At 47.0% G+C, this 21,298-nt stretch overlaps 1 protein-coding gene across 18 annotated transcripts in view; it reads right to left on the bottom strand.

Moving 5' to 3' along the window:
- The window catches only part of KALRN (kalirin RhoGEF kinase), a 672,007-nt gene that overhangs the window by 424,190 nt on the left and 226,519 nt on the right, over positions 1 to 21,298 (bottom strand). For all 18 annotated transcript variants that reach the window (XM_046002937.1, XM_046002938.1, XM_046002933.1 and 15 more), the window contains exons 4-5: positions 16,711 to 16,903; positions 15,793 to 16,305 (exon numbers count right to left, since the gene is read on the bottom strand). In XM_046002937.1, coding sequence (XP_045858893.1) covers positions 15,793 to 16,305; positions 16,711 to 16,903 — 706 coding nt within the window. The remainder of the gene's footprint in view (positions 1 to 15,792; positions 16,306 to 16,710; positions 16,904 to 21,298) is intronic.

Here is a 21,298-nt window from a genome sequence, read left to right as displayed (position 1 = left end):
ACACTGATTTCTTTCTCCTCCAAACTCACTGTTCCAGTGTCTCCTGCAGACGTTCACAAACCTAATTCAGAACTATCTGAAGTGTTTTTGTAAAAAAAAATATATATATATATATATGTATATATATATATATATATATGTATATATATATAGCTTCCTACGCTTTACTCTGAAGATTCTGATTTAGCGGAGCTCTCTAGGTGATTCTGCTGCACCTGTAAGCAATGGTTCGTGTGCAGACTTATGGCCTATCCACAATAGGTAGCTGGTATCAGACATAACCCTACCATCTATAAACAATTTGAAAGTGCAGGTCAATAACCAACAAAGACCAAACACCCATGAAGGAAGAGAAGCACACAATGGAAGCCCTTTCTGGAGCAGGGAAATAGGAACTCAGTGGAGAGCAGCAGTCTTGATGGGTATAAGCAAACAAACAAACAAACAAAACCCAAAGTTTAGAATTCAGGCTGGTAAGGTGGTTGGAATTTCCAACAGTGGACAGTGTATTAGGGTATTAGGGAAGAGGGAGCTAAAAGAAGGAACCCTAAAAATCTTCATTAAAATTTCCTTCAGGTCTTTGGGGAAATCCTAAGTTATGCACATGCAAGGAGAAACTCCAGAAAGTCTGCAGAGAATGGCTGTGGGAAATAGAGAATACTGGGATCTGAACAGAAATTTTAGGTTACACAGTGCTGGGGAAATGTTGGGAGCTCTAATACAAACAGTGCAGAGAAACACTGGTGAACGCTCTGGGCACTGAGTTGGGTCCACAGAAAGACCAGAATATAGGGATAAGAACCATATCCTAAGAGCAAGGGCTGCACCCTATGATTAATGAAAAGATGGAAGTGTAACTGTCATAGCAAAGTCTAAATCAGGGCTCATTGGGATCAAAATCTGCTAGTAAGTTAACTGCATTCCAGAACAAAACTCAAAGTTTGGAGGAAGGTAACCTAATCTGGAGTCTCTACAGTGCATCATCTGCAGTTTCCAGTATACAAATTACAAGCCATATGAAGATGCAGGGAAGAGTGACTGACAACCAAAAAAATAAAAGCCAACATAAACAGACCCAGAGATGACCAGGCTATGAATTAGAAGGTAGCACTTTCAAGACAATCATAATTCACATTTTAAAGAGAATAGCAGGGAAAGGGACAAAATGAATTAAAAGATGGAACACTGAAACAGAGTCCAGATTTCTGTTTCTTGCAGCCAAAAGCACCCAGATATAGTCACATGCTTATGATGCCTAGTACAATATTTTGTTCAATTAGTGAGTACCTACTGTATCCTAGACATTGGATGAAAGACTGATGATAAAAGATCAAGTCAGAGTCTATGAGGAAGATAAATGTGATCAGTATTCTGTCAATTTTAAGTGTGAAAAGCACTATGAAAAGTGCTACTCGGGGCGCCTGGGTGGCTCAGTGGATTAAAGCCTCTGCCTTTGGCTCAGGTCATGATCCCAGAGTCCTGGGATCAAGCCCCACATGGGGCTCTCTACTCAGCGGGGAGCCTGCTTGCTCCTCTCTCTCTGCCTGTTTCTCTGCCTACTTGTGATCTCCGTCTGTCAAATAAATAAATAAAATCTTTAAAAAAAAAAGAAAAGTGTCTACTGTGGGCTGACCCCAGAGGAGCCCCTGATCCCACTTGGCAGAGGTAGAGGTATGGAAAAGCCTGAATGACTTCCAGAAGGTGGCAACAGCTGAATAACACTTGAAAGACAGCAGGATTTGGTCAGGTGAAGATGTAGATGGGAAGGGCATCTTAATGAGAGGACATAATTTGAGCAAAGGCCTGGAGGCTTCAAACATGGATTAGAGAGGAGGTACCCGGAGCTGCAGGGCAGGGAGTGAGGAGTGAGAGGTACTGAGAAAGGATGCTAAAGGAGAAGGGAGGGGCCAGGACACAAAGGACAAAGGTTGGAAGGCCCAGGAACTGTTCTTTGTTTAGTCTGCAGTGGAGAACCACTAAAGGGCAATAATATGGTCAGATTTGCTTTTAACCCTGACTGGGGGGTCTACCCTGAGGTCCCCAGATAGACAGTGACTTACCTCACTGCGAAGAGAAGTCTGAGCCAGCCCTGATCTCACAGAACAAAATCAACTAGCACATTACAGACTTCTCACCAACAACTGTGGCTTCTCCACACCCACCCACCCCCCTACACTCCTTGTTCTTATAAACCCTTCAGTGTCTGGGTCAAAGAAGATAAATATAAAGGAGGAAATAAAGAATATATGAAAAGTGCAAACACATAATAGAGGCTGAATGCATGCCACTCCCTTTCCACTTCCCCTGGGTTTAGACAGGACAAGCCGGCAGTATTAAACGTAGTTGCTTTCTGATAAGAGAAACCCAGGCTGCAAAACTTCATGCTCAGACCACACACTGCCCTTGAGAATGAGCCGTAGCTCAGCTCTGCCTGGAGAAGCACAGACTCCTGTTAGGCCTTAAAAGGCCACTGTCCTCACTCTTGCCTTCCTCATACTAAGTGAAGGGATGAAACGTCTCACCCAAGTCCACTAGTAACATAAATGTTTCGGACTTTAAATAAGCGGCTTTTTGTATGTTTCATTTCCAGTCTGTTTGCCAGGGTGAACCAAATTCCCTACAGCAGGGTGATACGCATAGTACCTTCCCTGTGGGGAGGAAGAAATGGTCATCCAGGAGCCAGCAAGTCAAGCAGACGAGAAACAGGACGAACCGAGCCGGAGTCAGCCCAGGCAGCCCTGGGATATTGACTCTGAGTGGCCAAATTCCTTCCATCTGAACCACAGATGCTGATAAAACATTCTTAGCACTGGAGTGAGAAAATGTGCTTCACTTACTTCCCAAAATGTAGAATTGAAGAGGTCAAACTCTATTTAATCCAAGCTAAGAAAATAGTGCCCAACTTTATCCCAAAGCTAAATTTAGGCATAAACTGAGATCTGGCCCTTGGCAAGTTAATTTAGATGAGCTAATGCTTGTTCCTGGCATACAGGATGCACTCAGTAAATGGTAACTATTATTGTTACTGCAAAAATGGAGCTTCTGCTGGATGTTCTCATCCAGTCCTCCCACGCATCCTAAAATCGGCTGTGCCAATCACTTGCACATCTGGGAGAAAAAATTCCACATGGGCTAAGGAGGAGGTGGCCCTCCCTCCAAGGGTCCCTATCGGGGGAAGGGGGCTGCTGCCATGTTGACACTGCGTGTGCTAGGTGGGCTTGAGCTCCAGCTGAGGATGAAAGCTAGCACCCCCACTTTTCCCTTCCACCCTCTTCCAGCAGCGTCAGCTGTGGGGCCCCGGGGAGGCTAGAGGTGGCATGGGAGACAAGCTCAGGAACATTCAGGAAGAGGGGCTTGGTCACGTGTCCTGCTCCATGACCCCGCCTGTTAGAGCACACCCTGCAGGTGCTCAGGAAGAACTCAGAGAAGGAAGCCCAGTCACTCCTCCAAACCCTCCATTTCTTTAACAGTCTTTTCAGAGGACTGTGGCGAATTCCCATGTTCAGATCGTGTCAGCTATCCCTACGATCAGGGCAGAAATGCAATAAAGAGACCACTCATGGTCTAATGCTTTGATCACCACGCCTCATGCTCCTGTGCCTTCAAAGAAATTTACACTTAGATTTAATTTAGTCACCCTTCCTTCTCACAAAATATTTTGGGATTTCTTTCCACGCACCCCCCACCCCCATCCTACTGTCTTGATGTGAAGGCCTTGTGGTTCCCTTAGCTCCCTTTCCCCCTCAACATCCAATCAGGCACCTGGCACCCCACTTTCTCCAGAGTTTGCCCTTCTCCTTTCCATTCCCAGGCTCACCTCATCTGCTCACACTTGGATTAGTCTAAAAGAACCAGAACTGGGGGCCAGGCCTCCCAATCTCTGCCCATTGCTAGATGAAGGTTGCTAGAACCCATTTATAAGGGAGAGCCTGGGTGCAGCGTCCCTTGAAGCCACTCAGCAGTAGGTGGCGCTCTTGTGTCAGCTCAGAGCACAGCACACTCTGTCAGGCAGCCTGGGGAGTGTTGACAGTCCCACAGTCCCCTCTTAATTTAGCACAGACTGTATGCCTCTGGGGAACACTGAGGTATCTAAAACACCGGGCCTGACCTCCAGAAAGCTGCAATATATCTGGGGGAAGAGACCTCTGAGTGTAAAGCTACAATACAAGATGAGTTGGAACAGTCCAGTTTGAGAGGGATGGATAAAGGACTATGGGAAGACGCCCAGAGGAGGAAAGACCACTTCCGGGAGGGAAGAGTGAGTGAAGTAGCACTGGAGTGGACCTTCCGCTAGGGGAGGGTTTCAGTAGGCAGAGTGGGAGGGAGGTTGGTCTAAAAGAAGGTGTGAGAAGGTGGGACTGTGCAAAGCATAGAGGGCCTGATTGCCCAACTGCAGTCTCACTCCCCATTCTAGGTCTTTCTAGTTTGCACCTTCTCCTGACCCCTCATGACAAGGGTGAGCTCCCTGGGGAAACCTCCTAGGGCAAGACAAGTACCACTCCAGGGTGGGGCTAGTCAGTCTGCTTGATCTGCATGGAGGAAACCAAACATCCCTTTTTCCTCTGTACCAAGAAAGGGCTTTATCTTCTTTCACATCAGTAACCATCCCCATAACAGGGCCTTTCTTGTCCTGGAAAGGCTCTCTGAGAAGGGCTGGAGGTGAGCCGAAGAGTAAGAGAGTAGGGTTTCTTAGTGAACAAGGGCTGGGGAACATGGGTGGGCGGGGCGGGGGAAGCTTTTCTGGGATTCTGATAAAGAGGGGTTTCCTCCAAGGGAATTATTGTTCCTTTGCATGTTTTACCATGAGTTTTCTGACTCGCTTCTAACAAAGCTTTGGCTCTGCTTGGGAATGATCTCAGGGAAAGCCATGGGACACAAGGATGGGGCTTTGCCCATGAATATCCTTGACCTGGGCATACCTACCTCTGGATACCGGTAACCTGTCAACTCAGCACTTCATACTAGAAAAGTCTCTCTATGCATACATGTGAAAAGACATCCTCTTCTACTCACATATGAGACAGAGACCCATTTGAATAAGAAAACATAATTCTCTGGATGGGCAAATACCTTGGAGTTTCAGACTTGCTAGCTTGAACTACAAGAAGCAAGTCTACCTACACACGAAATCTTTTTCTCACTTGTGGAAGTGGGATCAAGAGGGATCAAGTGGGATCAAGGGCCCAAGCTGTAGACCCGTCCCCATTCCTTTTCATATTTGAAAAACTGGCCCCAGGAATGCCAGGTTGGAGGGTTTAGAGCCCACGTCAAGTGAAAATAGGCCAGGAGAAGTGATGGAAGTTCATCTGAAGCAGAGAAGACTGGGAAGGTCCATGAGGACCGTCTCCAAGTCACCAGAGGGCTGCCCTCCAGGAGAAGGAAGAAACCCAATTCTGGGGGATCCTCAGGCAGACCTGGGACCTCACAGTGGAAGCTCCAGGAAGAGAGATTCTGGCCTGGTGGCAAGAGGCCTTTTTTTTTTTTTTTTAAAGATTTTATTTATTTATTAGACAGACAGATATCACAAGTAGGCAGAGAGGCAGGCAGAGAGAGGTGGCGGGGGGAAGCAGGCTCCCCGTTGAGCAGAGGGCCTGATGTGGGGCTTGATCCCAGGACCCTGAGATCATGACCTGAGCCGAAGGCAGAGGCTTAACCCACTGAGCCACCCAGGCACCCTGCAAGAGGCCTTTCTAACAAACAGCGCTGGGTAACAAAGAAACAGGGTGCTTCACAGAGCTGTGGCTTCATCAAACCAGGAGATACTCAGCAAAGTCTAGAGGATGCTTGTCAACTAGGGAAGCCCTAAGGAAGGGATCAGACCCTCCGACTCAGAGATTCTAGCATTCTAAGATGCTCCCAGCAGGCCCTGAACTGTTCACCAGATTCCAGCTTTCCTTATGTCCTCTGGTTACACAGGAAGCAGTGTGACTAGATTTCCAACCCCCTGTTGTAACTCCTGGTAATGGACATGGCACGGACATTGCCCTCCTGTACTCCTCCCCTGGAAACCTGACCTCTAGCCTCTCTAGAAAGTGGCTGTTCCCAGAACCCACCCTGGACTTCAAGGCTACTATGCCTTTGCTCATGCTCTTTCCTCTTTCTTCACCCCAACTTCGGCTGAATATTTCCATCAATGTTGCCCACCTTCAAGTGATAGGTACCTGGATGGACTGTCTCCATGCGGCAGTGCCCCCTGCTCCAATGTGGTAAAGCCTGACTGGAGCTCGTCTGCCAGTTGCCTGCTCCAGCCCAATAGCTGGCACTTGTTTAACTGGCTTATCTTCAGCAACAGATCTTGCCATCTGGGTCACATGCCTTCATCTCCCTTTCCTTCTACTGGCAGCTGATCTGGTATCTACTGTTCACTGACTAGTTCCTTCTCAAGACCCCCTCTTGGCCTCTCTGGGCACCAGGTACCTACCTTCCCTACACACTGCCCACTGTCTGCTCAGCACCCATGCCTCTCTTCCACTCCTGATCCCATCTATGTCCGTGGCCCACCTTGAGTCTACCTCCACAAACCCACCGTCTGTTGGGTACCTACTGGATTCTGGGCATGTTAGATAGTATATACACATTTTCTTTAATCCATACCAATCCTAAGGCATTTATGAAAATCTACATTTTGCTGATAACAAAACTGCTCACAGAGGTTAAACTGGACACTGAGAGCCATTCAGCTCACGAGGGACTAGGCTGAGATCCAAATCCTGGTCTCAAAGCCAGGTGCAAAGCCAGAGCTTTTTCTAGAAGCAGTTGCTGGGTCTTCTTTTTCTCTTTCTGCCCTCCCGAGGAGGCCTGAATCACATGGAGCCCTCCCTTAGTTCCACGCAAAAAAGGAAGCAGGACAACAAAAGGAAAAAGAAACAACAGTTTCAGAGAGAATGGAAGCAAAAAGAGTGGGGCTGAAAGGGGTACAAGCACAAGGAGGGAAAAGGTCCCAAATGGGAAAGGAAGGAGAGGGGTCCAGGGGAGTAAGATAAAGATGAAGGGAAGGAAGGAAGCTGCATTCTGTAAAGTAAAATGCCTTGACTCAACTTGTTTTTCCACTTAATAACGTGTACCTAAATGTCTTTTTGTTCTTCCAAAAATGGTACTTAAGACATTCCCTCCAGTTCCCCTACTGGAGCAGAGCGGACAGGTTACCTTTCTTCTTGGGCCACCCCCACTGTCTCCCCACTACATACTAGCCATCCCCTAAACCCTAACTCCTGACCAGTAAGCAAGAGAGACCTAGATATCTACCCGGACTCTAACCACTGGAGTGGGCACTTTCTGTGCCATCCTTTTCTTACAAGTATCAGGAATCCCATCAGTGCTAAGCCTGATTTTCCCTAAGCTTCCCTACATGATTCCCCCTGCCCAGGGCCTGGGTGGGAGACAAGGTCCCCAGCACCTAGCAGAGGACCTGGCACATGGGAGACGCTCAACGTCCGCTTATAAATGAGTAAATCAATGATTCTCAGTTACTTCCTGGGGCTTCACACAACGCCTGCCTCTGATCAGAACCTTCTCTTTCAAGCTCACCTAAATTGGTACAGGCAGAATCAGTATGACAACCTGGATTTTGGAAACATTGTTAACGTAGTATCCCCATTCTCAGTTCTACGGGATCACTGTGGGGTCCACACGTTCTGTAGGGTCCATTCCTAAGTAGAGGCTGCACATGCAGGCTGTTCACATATGGCTGTCTGGTCTCACCCCTTGCAGCCCACATGGGTGATCTGGGAGGGATTGAAGTCCTCCTGATTCCTACACCCCCACTCTGAGTTCCTCCCAGGCCTGCCTCTTCTTATCTACTCTCCACACCCACAGGCCTACAAGCCTTCTAGAGGCCTGTGACCTCCACATACAGCAGGGCCGAAAATGCAGGAGAGGGAGAAAGGATGGGAGGAGGAGAAAAACAGCTTTGGGAGAGCACACTCACACATGCAGCCTGCAGAACACTGTGACTTGGATTATTTTTGGAATCTAATGTTTCTAATGTTCAAGGGGAGGAAATGAGAAAAAGTAAGAAGAGATTCCCAGGACCAGCAGGCTGGAAATAATACAGGACACTGTGTCCTGTGTAGGGGCGGGATGCAGACACACTTCCTCGCCCTGAGCCCAGTAAGTGGGGGGTGGGGGGTGCGGGGGCCATGGTTTAGGCCCCAGGAGGAGGGAGGGCAGGAACAAGAGGGCACCAAAGCCTTTCTCTAAAAACAGCAGGAAATTACAAACCGCCCAGTAAAGACCTTGGCCTCTGGCTGCCGCAAGGTCGAGGCTCTTTGAAGCCACCCTCCCAACAAGAAGGGTCAGGGGACTGAACCAGAGACTGGTGGGCACACACCCTGGAGTCCTGTCTGGGGCTTGCTCTTTGACCACAGCAGTGGTGAGAACCCCTACCCTCCATTGCCTCCCAGCCCCTCAGGCCATCTCTTAGGTTGCTGGCTGGCCTGCGGGCCCTTCCTCCTGCCGGGCAAGGGTGGGTGGGTGGGTGGGTATGTGTGTGTGTGTGTGTGTGTGTGTGTGTGTGTTGGAGGAGGGGGTGGAGCCCTGGCCTCAGGGCAGAAGGCTTGGGCTTCCTACCTGCCCCCCCACCCCACCCCCATCCAGCTCTCTCCCAGGCACACTGCCCAACCTCACTGAGTCTTAGATCTCCCATCTATGAAATGATGCCCTATTCACCCCTGCCTGGCCTGCCCACATAGTAGTAGGAGACCAAATGATGTACCACCAACTGTAGGACTCTGGGTGGGTCTCTACTCTGGGTCAAAGTTTTCTGTATGAAAGGAAGGGCTGGACCACAAAATCTCTAAGGTCAGGGGTGTGAGAACACTTGAAAAACCGACATTCAAAAAAAATATTCTGTATTATAATTGCTACAATGGTACTTCAGTTTGACAAATGAGTGTGGAGTCATGCTCACTGCTGGCTTAGGGGCGTGCAAGTGTGGCGAGGAGAAGCAGCAGTGGGCCAGTGTCTGGTGGGAAGAAGAGGCAGGGGAATTTCTCCACAGGGGCCCTACTGGTTCTCATAACTCCAGGCGGGATGCAACTTATGGGTCTTGCTTTGGGCCCTGGGGTATGATCAAAACTGTTTATACCTTGAAGGGAGAGGGCAGGAAACAGCAGAGGATACTTTGCCCAGGGACAGGGCATCCTGGGGATGTCCTGAATTGCTAATGTGGTTAACAGGACATACAAAGAGGGAAACACAATAAGCACGTAACCCTTAGCACAGAGCCCTGCTACCTGCCACGATGCCTTTTGCCCAGTGGGCCCCACAAATATTTTCTCACGGTAACATGAAAGTCACATTATTTTGTTTGCACAGACCTCCAAGGAAATCAAAATGCATAGATGTGTTTCTTGGATGGACTGTGGGGAGTGTTTCTGGCCCCATGCATGCAGGAGAATAAGACAAACACACTGAGCTATAATACAAGGCAGAAGGTGACAAGTGTCTCAGATATAGAAGGTGTATGAGGAAGGGGCAATCCTATCTCCCTGGGGGAATCACTTTCCTCTGTGACTGTTTTCCCAGAGACCTTTCCTGTGGCAGTTCCCCCAACATGAACCCATCAGCTATGACCCCCATTTGACCTAGGCGCACTTCTCTGTACTTCAGCCAAGGGCATCACACAACCTAGTGATCTTTGGCCCCTGCAAATGTACATTCTAACTGCCGACTTCTTGCAAAACTCAATTCTTGATTTGGTTTCATTTAGGGATCACTGAAAATTATCTAGAGCAAGTCCAGTTGGAAGACAGCGTCGGTGACGCTCTGCATGGTCTTGGCAGGCCCCCAATGACTGAAGAGGAAGGCATGACTGACCCAGCACAGGGAGAGGGAAGAGAAGCCCAGTGCCGGCATCTCCACACACCACCCCTTTCGATTCTCATAACAAGCCTGGGCAGCTCGGCAGCAGCAGCTCAGGAAGTCTTTTTTTTTTTTTAAAGCAAGACCAGAGCTCTATAGATGATGGTTCTATTTGCTGAGAAAAACTTATATTTCAACACTAAACAAGGTGACAACCTCGAAAACAGAAAAGCCTACTGTAGATTTTTAGGGAGAATGAATACCAAAAAGGCAAAAATTATTACAGGATTGCTGAGCTATGAAGAGGCTTAGATATCATTAGTATGGCAAGCCTGAAAGAAGAAGTGGCAAGCCTGCTTGGCTGGGGTGGGTGGGCTCTTTATCAAACTTTATCAATCTGGAGATTCCTTTTTTTTTTTTTAAGATTTTATTTATTCATTTGAGAGAGAGATTGAGATAGAGCACGAGTGGATGGGAGAGGGGCAGAGGGAGAAGCAGGTTCCCCACTGAGCAGGGAGCCCAATACCGGGCTCAATCCTAAGACCCTTCTATCATGACCTAAGCCAAAGGCAGATGCTCAACCGACTGAGCCCCCCAGGCGCCCCTCAGTCTGGAGATTCTGACATATGCCCTGACAACCCTGAGCTCTACTACCACCACCACCCTGGCCTCTGACATGACCATGCACACACCCTGCCACATGACTTCTCCCATTCAAAGATATTTTCACAAAGACAAAGTGTTGTTCAAGAGGACAGTGTGATGTAGAAGCAGGAGAAAAACCATAAGACACTGAGCTAGCCCAAATTCTCCATCCTCATTTTTTGTGGGAACCTAATTGAAGGTCAGAGATGAAAGATGTCCTTAAGGTCTCCCAACTGGTAGAGTGGCCCCTCAGAATGAATCTGAATCCCTGTACAACTCTGTTTTTGCCCAGACATGGCACCCTTAGGTTGCATGGAATTTCGGCATGCAGGAATGAATATGCAGGAAGGCATTCAGAATATGGCTCTCCAAAGCACACTTTGCCACAGGCAGCATGGTGAGACCAGTCTCCTCGAACCAATGGTGACAGTCTCCTGTGAGCTCACACCTTGGTTGCGGAGGAGGTGGGAACCTAGATACCTTCCCGACTAAAGGTCTGGTTTGGAGCGTGTTCCCAGCGCAGCTTTACACACGGAACAATCCTGTGCTACATGAACCAATAACGAGCATGAGTCCAACACTGGAAGCCCTGCGGAGTAGCTCCATCCACAGAAAGAATACACTTCTTTCTAGAATGGCTTTGGGCAAGACTAGAGCACGGGCCTCCTGGGTGGACATCAGGATTAATTCAGGAGCAGAGCATGTGAAGGTTTCTGTATCAGTTAAGTCTGTTATACGCTAGAGCCCTTCAAGGCACTTCTTTCCCGAGAAGACTGGAAGATGGTGGGCCTTCCGCACACCACAAGATGGACGGTGCAGCAGCTTCCTGATGTTCTGATATGCGTCACTGATGTTGGCACATTGCTGGGCATCGTGAGGTCACAACATCTGTCATCAGGATGACAAGGCTGGGTTCCTCACACTGTGTGGAAGAGAGACTTTCCGATCTCAAGGTCTTTTCCAGCTCTGCCATTCTGAGATGCACCTAGGCACCCAGGAAAGATGGGGTGGGGGGCGTAGCTCAGAAGGATCCTCCATGGAAGCAACAAGAGGATGAGGAACAAGTCTACTGGACCTTCATAGCACAAACCGCCCCCTGCTGGGGAAGAGGCCTCCCTTCTCTCTGGCAGTAAGAGATGACTGCAGGGCAGACACCCCCATCACATAGGGTCTGGGTGGCTGTGGGGGCAAGTGGCTGTGAGTCAGGTCTGCAAAGAGAGCCATAACCTGCACCTGCTAATGCGGAGCAGCCCAGCTGTGGTCAGGCAGTGCAGTGGAGGACGGGCCCGTGAATCAGACTGGAGGGCACAGGACCGAGGCACCATGCATCTGACGAGATGAATCGAGTGCTACTCGAATCACCTCTCAGTTGCTCAGTTCTCTCACAGTTTCCTCATTAAGGACTTCCTACCATTCCTGAGCTGCAGCATTCCCTCCTTCTCTAAAAACTCCCCAGCTGTGGAGATTGTGCCTAGGGCAGGGGGTGCACAGAGCAGACATAACTAATAATAACTAGGAGTTTGTGACAGCTTGCTGTCCCAGGGCACAAATTCTAGCCTACTCATCTTTATCCCAGTGCCTTGTTTGGGGCTCATGACAGCTGCTCGACAGAAGTTTATTAAATGAATGGGTGGCCTTCCTTATGAATTATCTGTGGAAGTGTCCCTCCTCCAGAAATGTTTAATTGGCAGAGAAAATGGCTCCCTCCCCACCCTACCCCCAAGATGAGGAAGAGTCATTTCAGAGGTCAGGGGAAGGTGGGAGAGAGAGATGGCTTCACTCTCCAAGGCCAGCTGGTAAATGGGGAGCAACACCTCTTATTCAATCCCTTGGAAACAAGCCCTCACCCCACAGAGCCAGCAGGGAGACTCTGCACTCACCCCCTCAAAAAATAGTAGCTGGGCGGTCACCAGTCTCCTCAGTTTGCTGAGAGTTTCCCAGATCTGGAAATGCAGACCTCCAACAAGCCTCCCACCAGAACGGAGACTAAGCGGCTCATGCAGTAACTATTTCCTCACACTCTTGTTTAGATGTGGATCCGTGCACACAACCCTTACCCCAAACCGCCAGCCTCCTCACCCCCCTTCAAAAACACCAAATAAGTCAAGGGCTGAGGCACTTGGTTCTGTACAGATATTTCAAATTAATCTTGAAGCAACTTAAAAGGACTATTTTTCTCTCCTGCCCCACACCCAGCACATTTTCTGTGTCAGCTGGGTCAAGCCTGAGCCATGTTTTCATCACTGACTCAATATCAAAATATTCCTGGGCTGCCCTTTTCCATCCTCCCTTCACTGACCCTGTTTCATTTTTTATATTCTCTCCTCTTCCTCTCTACACACACCAACATACCACACATGTGCCACACACACACACACACACACACACACACTTTTTATGGTATGAACACACCATAGGATATGGATCCTAAACTTAGAGTCCTGCATAGAACTGAGGATTCTGTATTTGGATGGGGGAAAAAATACGCCTTGATTTTCACTAGCCTCGAACTGAAATACAGCATTCCCTTCAATTCTGAATGTAGGCAGCAAACTACATTAATGTCAGCAATATTCATGCCTCTGACATTGACAGAAAGACACGCATGTTGCCCTGAAAGGTCATACATGCTCATCACTACTACAAAATTATGGCAGTTATAAGACTTCTAATAGAGCTTGCTATTTCACATGTTCCTAAACAAGTATAAAAGTTACTGTTATTTTTAAAAACGGAGTAACTGTACTTCAGTAATTATTTTACACGCCTATATATTACTTTGCATCCATATCACAGAAAGGTTAAGATCCCCTGCTGTCCAAAGAGGATTAAAAGGTGGGCTTGGAGAAAGTCCCCAGGGGGCTCTGAGGCAGTGCTCAGTGGTAGCATGAGGCACCCACCCTGGGAGCAGATGGCTAGCAGGGCTGTTGGGCCAGAGTTTGGGTGGGCTTGGGAGACAGACCCACTACGGGCTCTATCTAACCCACAGTGCAACTTTGGGCAAGCCACTTCATCTCTTGGAGCTTCCAGTGCCTGTCAGCATCCATTCTGAGTTTCCTTCAACTGTGAAATGGAGCCAATAATACACCATAAGAATCTACGAGCATGAATTGAGAAGATATATGTGTGGCAGAAATGACTGCTTGGTTGACTGGGGCTTGGCTGACTCTAGAAGGTCAGCTTTCCCTACCTGGGGATTTCTGAGACCTGGGTGTTTTGTTTTGTTCTGCTTTGTTTTTGAGAGAGACACTATCTGCCCTATGAAGGCTTCCCATAACCTTGAGCTTCAGAGATGCAGTGAAATGCTTCCAACAGAACACTTCTAGGCAGACCTGAGTCTCCTGCCTCCCCTTCTGACCCTGGCTCTTTGAAACAGGCACCTGAACCAGACTGCAAAGCAGATTTCCTGCCCCAGAGCAGAAGAGACCACAAGTTAAAAGGAGATGTCCAGACCTTTCCAATATTCATCACAGGAACCAAAGTACTGGCCTCTGACTTCACAGAGCAGCTGCTTCTGCCCTGGTGTCTCTCCTCACGTGCTGAGCAGTGACAGGGATTCTGTAGTCCCAGGCACCCTTCCCAGGGTGGGGCAGGACAGGGCTGGACCTCAGCTGCCAGGCCACTGGGCAAAGAGGCCTCAGGAAGGCCAGTGGGAGACCTCGCAATGCCTAAGGTTGTGCAAGAAACCCCTCTACATGTCCCTTCTCAAAACTGGCTTCCAGGATGTTCAAGAGTTCCTTTGTGGAAAGCAGCTATGCAGTCTTTAAAAATCACATGTATTGATTTTCATCTGCTTATGAACTATGAAGATTAGAAAGCACAAAAAATGAGAGCGAAATTAAAATCAACCATAAGCCTGGCCCCTTGAAATCAAAACAATTAGCACTGTGGTGAGTTTTTTCCCATTTACACCTACGTTGGCATTCTCACATAAATTGGGATCATAATTCTATACAGTTTTGTAGCCTGATTTCATTACTTACAAATACCTAGAGACATTTTCAATACAGGCTCTTAAAAGACACAAAACCATTATATCAGACACTGTCTGTAAAACTCACAGGTGACTGAGACGTCATGGTATCACCAAGAGTAGTGTCATGCATTTCAATATACGTTCTCCCCAGAAAACTGATAGAAGGAAAACCCATTTCACTCTTCTTAAAGTGCCTATTATGTTTGAAGTCAACTCTCTTCTTTAGCTCGGAGAGAATCTAGAGAAGACACTTTTGTGTCTTCGGCAAAGAGGCATATGCTCTATTTTTCTTTTTCACTTTCTCCTATGTCCCCTGATAAGGGGAAAGCTTTGAAAATTCACTGCTGGAAAAATGGGGTCTTGCTTGAGAAACTACTCAGCAGCTGAGGAAAAATCTCAGAAAGAAGTGGTATGGAAGGAAGAGCCCTGAACTTCAAAGGGAAGAAAGCGGGATTCATGCGTCAAGTCTGCCATTATAACCCCAAGATCAAAGAGCACCCGTTTCCCTGCCTGTCAGCAGAGGCACCACCACCCATGTCCAAGGATCAAAGGGCCGCACAGATTAAATAAGATGCCGCCTGTGAAAGTGCTTTGTCAATGGTAAAAGACACTGCGGGACAATAATCACTAAGTTGCAACAGTATTATTATTTTTGTTGCTGAGCCGGCTTGGCCTACTCACTGCACGCCCTGGCAGGGGCAGTGTGCAACAGTGCAGAAGTGTGGACCATCGAGTTGCCTGGCACTGCTCAGGTTGGCTGTTATTTACCTTGCCAGGTTCTTCATCTGTAAAATGGGATAATGATAATACACCTATTTCCTAAGACTCTTGAGATGATTAAACTGCGTTAATTTACACATAGTGCTTAGGACATTACCTGGAACATAATAAACACTATATAAGGGGAGATTTAAAGTCAGTGATCAATGACCAAATATATGATGTGGTCATATATATGACCAAATATATATGATCAGTGACCAAATATATATGAAATAGATCAGCCCAAACCAGTAGGCACATTTTCCTTTTTTTTTTTTGAGAGAGAGAGACAGAGAGAGAGAGCATGCACAAGCCAGGTGGTGGAAGGTAGGGAGGAGCAGAGGGAGAGGGAGAATCTCAGGCAGGCTCTATGTTCAGCTTGGAGCCCCACAGGGGGCTCAATCCCACACCCCAGAGATCAAAATCTGACCTGAAATCAAGAGTAAGCCACTCAACAACAGAGCCACCCAGGCGCCCCCAGCAGGCCCATTTTTTTAAAGCTTTCCACAAAAGTATTAATCAGGAAGTTGGACTAGCAGCCTAAGTTTCCCTCAAAAGCTACGTGCCCCCTCCTCCAAGTGCACTCCGTCCAGCAGTTCCCCTCCTACCTTCTCGGCGTCCTGCTCAAAAAGCCGCAGCTGGAAGCACTGGTCCAGCTTGAGCTTGCGCACGTGCCACATCTGGTGCAGGTGCTGCCGGGTGGAGTGCAGCTTGTCCAGGAGGCTGGTGATCTTGGGCACCAGGCTCTGGAAGTCGGCGCTGCCCGGGATACAGTTGCGCCCAGAGAACCCATCGCTGCAGCGGATACACTGCAGCAGCCGCTGCCCCTCCCGGTCCAGCTCCTCCACGGGGGCCTTCAGCACCTTCTTCTTGAGCTGCGTGTGCTCATCAATGAGCCGCCGTGAGCCTTCCACGTCCACAGGGAACTCCTTCCGGGCCAGCATCTCCTGTAGGTCCTCGAGGCGGGACAGCAGGTGCACGGCGCTGTTGAAGAACTCCTCCAGGGAGAGTCGCAGCTCAATCCACTCCTCGTGGTTATAGTCCAGGGAGCCGTCGAACTCTTCAGTCAGCTGGGAGGGGTCCACCAGCTTCGTGAGGCCCTCCACGGACACCATGCTTGTCTGTGAGGGGCAGACACAGAGAGGGGGACTCAGTGATGCGGGGGCAGGTAGGGTAGAGCGTAGGCAGAAGGCAAAAAGTCAAGGGCAAAGACTGAGATCATCCACACGTTAATGACCACAACCTGCCTCAGAAAGGGCAAGTATGAGAGCACACAGCCCGTGAGGCAGGAGCCACCAGCTGGCCAAGGTCAACATTTCAGTGGACTGGCTAAGAGTCCAGCACAATCTCTTGGGCCTCTTATTCCCTCCAAGACTCACTGGTAAGGCCACAATAGCCAAGGAATCCTGAAATATCAGCTCCTGCCATGCAGCATATCATAGGATAGGTGAAGAAGCAGAAGCAAGAAATGTGTGGGTAGCAGAAGGGGAAGGGAAAGGGGGAGCTATGAGAGAGGTCTGGCTCACCTCAAAGATGAACTTGGAGCTGCCAAAGTTGGTCTTCTGCTTCTGCCAGAAGTTGTCGGGTTTGATGATGAGGGCCACATGGATCTCAGCTGGAAAGGCTTCCTGCAGCGTCTTGAGAAGGGGCTTGATGAGGTCCCACTTGGAGCCCCGCATGTCAATGATGACGGTGAAGCCACGTTTGCACACGTCCTCACTGCAGGGAGGTCAAAGGTCAGGCATGGTCACTCTGGGTGGCTGAGACTTTGGGGAACACAATAAAAAAACACCCAGAAGAGGGGTGCCTGGGTGGCTTAGTGGGTTAAAGCCTCTGCCTTCAGCTCAGGTCATGATCCCAGGATCCCAAGATCTAGCTCCCTCCACATCGAGCTCTCTGCTCAGCAGGGAGCCTGCTTCCCCTCTCTCTCTCTCTGCCTGCCTCTCTGCCTACTTGTGATCTCTCTCTGTGCCAAATAAATAAACAAAATCTTAAAAAAAAACAAAAACACCCAGAAACCCACATTCCTTTTAATCTGGACTACCCCTCCAATTTCACACCATGTCTCCTGGCTGCCTTCCAATCCAACTCAAAATGCACTGCCCCAGAAAACCGTTGCAGATCAACCCCATCTGAGCAAGGGCATTCTGGCTGCTCCAAGTACTTAGCAAGTTCTCAGCCTTCCCTACAGTCAATTGTACTTGTTTGGATGTTTACTGTTCAAGGGTCCTAATTGTGTTTTACTTTTTTGTCTCCTTTTCTTGCTCCCGGCATGAATCATGCTTTCCCCATTTGAATGCAAGCTCTTTAAAGACAAGGACCCTACTGCCCTTAAATGTGAGATGGAAAGTCTTTGGTATGAGTTCTGTCCTTTCCTATGCCCACATCAATGACAGACACTGGTATGCTTTACCACTGAACCCAAACTGGGCCAAAAAATTCTTTTTCCATAAAGGGCTCTGGGCTGAGAGAGAGGAGCAAAATGGTGAAGGAGTAGGAGACCTAAACATCGTCAGGTCCCAAGAGTTTAGCTAGATAGTTATCAAACTACTCTAAACACCTACAAACTCAACAGGAGATAGAAGAGAAGAAGAGTGGCAATTTCAGGAACAAAAAATCGACCACTTTCCAGAAGGTAGGACCTGCAGACAAGTGAATCCAAACCCACAGGAAGATCGACCGTGGGGGTAGGAGCTGGCCCCTGGCAAGCAGCAGAGCAGGGGAACACAAAATTGGAACTTTTAGAAGTCTTCTACGAGGAGGGACATAGCTCCAGTGGCTAAGTTGGGGGGGGGGTGGTAGAATTCTCACAGGTCTCAGGATCTTCAGGATCACAGAAAGACCAGGGGTGTCTGAGTGTGGCAGAGCTTCCAGGTATTGGAATAGGGAAGCCAGCTACAGAGACGGAGCCGAGGAATGTGCTTTCAGCTCGGGGTTGCCATAAACCATGATCCGAGGCAAAGTCAGACCACTACTTTTCAAGCAGGGACCCCAAAAGTGGCAGATCTGGAGAGATGCCCTCGTTCCTCCACCAGGAGGAGTGGCACAAGAGCATGCTTCAGGAATCTGCTGGGTTTGGAGACTCCAAAAGGGGCTGTGCGCCAGAGACAGAAATGCTCAGTCACAGGCTAGGTGAGCAGGGAGTGTGGCCGAAGACCTGGGAGACAGGAGGGATTGACTGAGGAGTGGGATCCTGAGCTCTCGGCTCATACGGGGCTGGAGATTGGGATGCCGCCATCTTCATTCCCATCCTCCAAAGCTGTATGGAAAGCGTTCAGGAAACAAAAGTTCCCAAGATGAACCTGAGCAGATTACTTAGCCTGGTCCCTGGCAAGGGTGGTGCAATTCCGCCTTGGGCAAAGACATTTGAGAACCACTGCAACAGGCCCCTCCCCCAGGAGATCAGCAAGAACATCCAGCCAAGACCAAGTTCACTTATCAGTGAGAACTGCAGAACTCCAGAGCTTAGGGAAAGCAACAAATAGCATTCATGACTTTTTCCCCATGTTAGTCTTCGAAGTTAAATTTTTTTAATTTTATTTTTTTCTTATTCTATTTTTTAAATTTTTCCTTTTTCCTATTTCAATGTTCTTTAACTATTTTAAGTTTTCAATACCTTTTTAAAAACTCTTTTTAATTTTCATTGTTATAGTCATATTTTATCTCTTCATTGTATTTAATATTATTTTTTGTATACTTTTGTATCCTTTAAAATCTTGGGATACAATTTCTTCTAATAGATCAAAATATACCCTAAATCTACTGCATGGCTTTCTTCAAGCCTCCAGCCTGATCACATTCTTTCCTCTTTTTTTTTTCTTTTTTCAACCACTTCTTATCAATTCCTTTTTTAGAATCTTTACAGTCATATTCCATCCCTTCATCATGTTTACCCTTATTTTTGTATATATATATATATATATATATATATATATATATATATATATATAAGTTTTTCTTTAAAACTTGCGAGGCAGTTTCTTCTAACAGAACAAAATAAACCCAAAATCAAGTGTGTGGCTCTGTTCTACTCACCAGTCATATATATATATATATATATATATATACATATTTTTTTTCTATTTTCTCCCCTCCCCTACCCCTCATTTCAGGTCTCTTCCGATTTGTTAGTGTATATGTTTCTGGGGTCATTGCTACCCTCTTAGTATTTTGTTCCCTCATTCATCTATTCTTATCTGTAAAATGACAAGGCAGAAAAACTCACCTCAAAAAAAGAACAAGAGGCAGTACCAATGGCTAGGGACCTAATCAATACGGACATTAGTAAGATGTCAGATCTAGAGTTCAGAATGACAATTATCTAGGTGCTAGCCAGACTCGAAAAAAGCATGGAAGATACCAAAGAATCCCTTTCTGGAGAAATAAAATCCCATTCTGGAGAAATGAACTAAAACCTAATCAGGCTGAAATTTTAAAAAGCTATTAATGAGGTGTAATTAAGAACGGAGGCTCTTCCTGCTAGGATAAATGAGGCAGAAGAGAGAATTAGTGATATAGAAGACCAAATGATGGAGAATAAAGAAGTTGAGCAAAAGACAGACAAACAACTAATGGACCATGAGGGGAGAATTCGAGAGGTAAACGATACCATGAGATGAAACAATATTAGAATAATTGGTATCCCAGAAGAAGGAAGGGGGGGCAGCAAGTGTATTGGAGCAAATTATAGAAGAGAATTTCCCAATTTGGCAAAGCGAACAAACATCAAAATCCAGGAGGCACAGAGAATCCCCCTCAAAATCAATAAAAATGCGTCCACACCCTGTCATCTAATAGTAAAACTTACAAGTCTCAGTGACGAAGAGAAAATCCTGAAAGCACCTTGGGACAAGAGGTCTATAACATACAATGGTAGAAATATTAGATTGGCAGCAGACTTATCCACAGAGACCTGGCAGGCCAGAGAGAACTGACATGACATATTCAGAGCACTAAATGAGAAAAATATACAGCCAAGAATATTATATCCAGCTAGGGTGTCATTGAAAATAGAATGAGAGAAAAAAAGCTTCTAGGACAAACAAAAACAAAAGAATTTGCAAACACCAAACCAGCCCTACAGGAAATATTGAAAGGGGTCCTCTAAGCAAAGAGAGAGCCTAAATCTAACCGACCAGAAAGGAACAGAGACAATATACAGTAACAGTCAACTTACAGGCCATACAATGGCATGAAATTCATATCTTTCAATAGTTACCCTAAAAGTAAATGGGCTAAATGCCCCAATCAAAAGACACAGGGTATCAGGACGGATTAAAAAAAAGAAAAAAAACAAGACCCATTGAAACACTCTCTGCAAGAAACTCATTTTAGATCCAAAGACACATCCAGATTTAAAGTGAGGGGGTGGAAAACAAATTACCATGCTAATGGACATCAAAAGAAAGCTGGAGTGGCAATCCTTACATCAGACAAATTAGATTTAAAGCCAAAGACTCTAATAAGAGATGAGGAAAGACACTATATCATACTTAAAGGGTCTGCCCAACAAAAAGATCTAACTATTTGAAATATCTCTGCCCCTAACATGGGAGCAGCCAATTATATAAAGCAATTAATAATAAAATCAAAGAAACACATCAGCAATAATACAATAATGGTAGGGGACTTTAACACCCCCTCACTGAAATGGACAGATTATCTAAGCAAAAGATCAACAGGGAAATAAAGGCTTCAAATGACACACTGGACCAGATGGACATCACAAATATATTTAGAACATTCCATCCCAAAACAACAGAATACACATTCTTCTCTAGTGCACATGGAACATTCTCCAGAATAGATCACATCCTGGGTCACAAATCAAGTCTCAACTGGTACCAAAAGATTGGGATCATTCCCTGCATATTTTCAGACCACAATGCTCTGAAACTAGAACTCAAGCACAAGAGGAAAGTTGGAAAGAACTCAAATACATGGAGGCTAAAGAACATTCTACTTAGGAATGAATGGGTCAACCAGGAAATTAAAGAAGAATTTAAAAAATTCATGAAAACACAACTGTTCAAAATCTTTGGGATACAGCAAAAGCATTCCTGAGGGGAAAGTATATAGCAATACAAGCCTTTCTCAAGAAACAAGAAAGGTCTC

Source organism: Meles meles, chromosome 4 (assembly GCF_922984935.1).
Source record: "Meles meles chromosome 4, mMelMel3.1 paternal haplotype, whole genome shotgun sequence".
Taxonomy (NCBI): Eukaryota; Metazoa; Chordata; class Mammalia; order Carnivora; family Mustelidae; genus Meles; species Meles meles.
The sequence above is the reverse complement of the archived record's forward strand: the minus strand, read 5'-3'. Positions and strand labels throughout refer to the sequence as shown.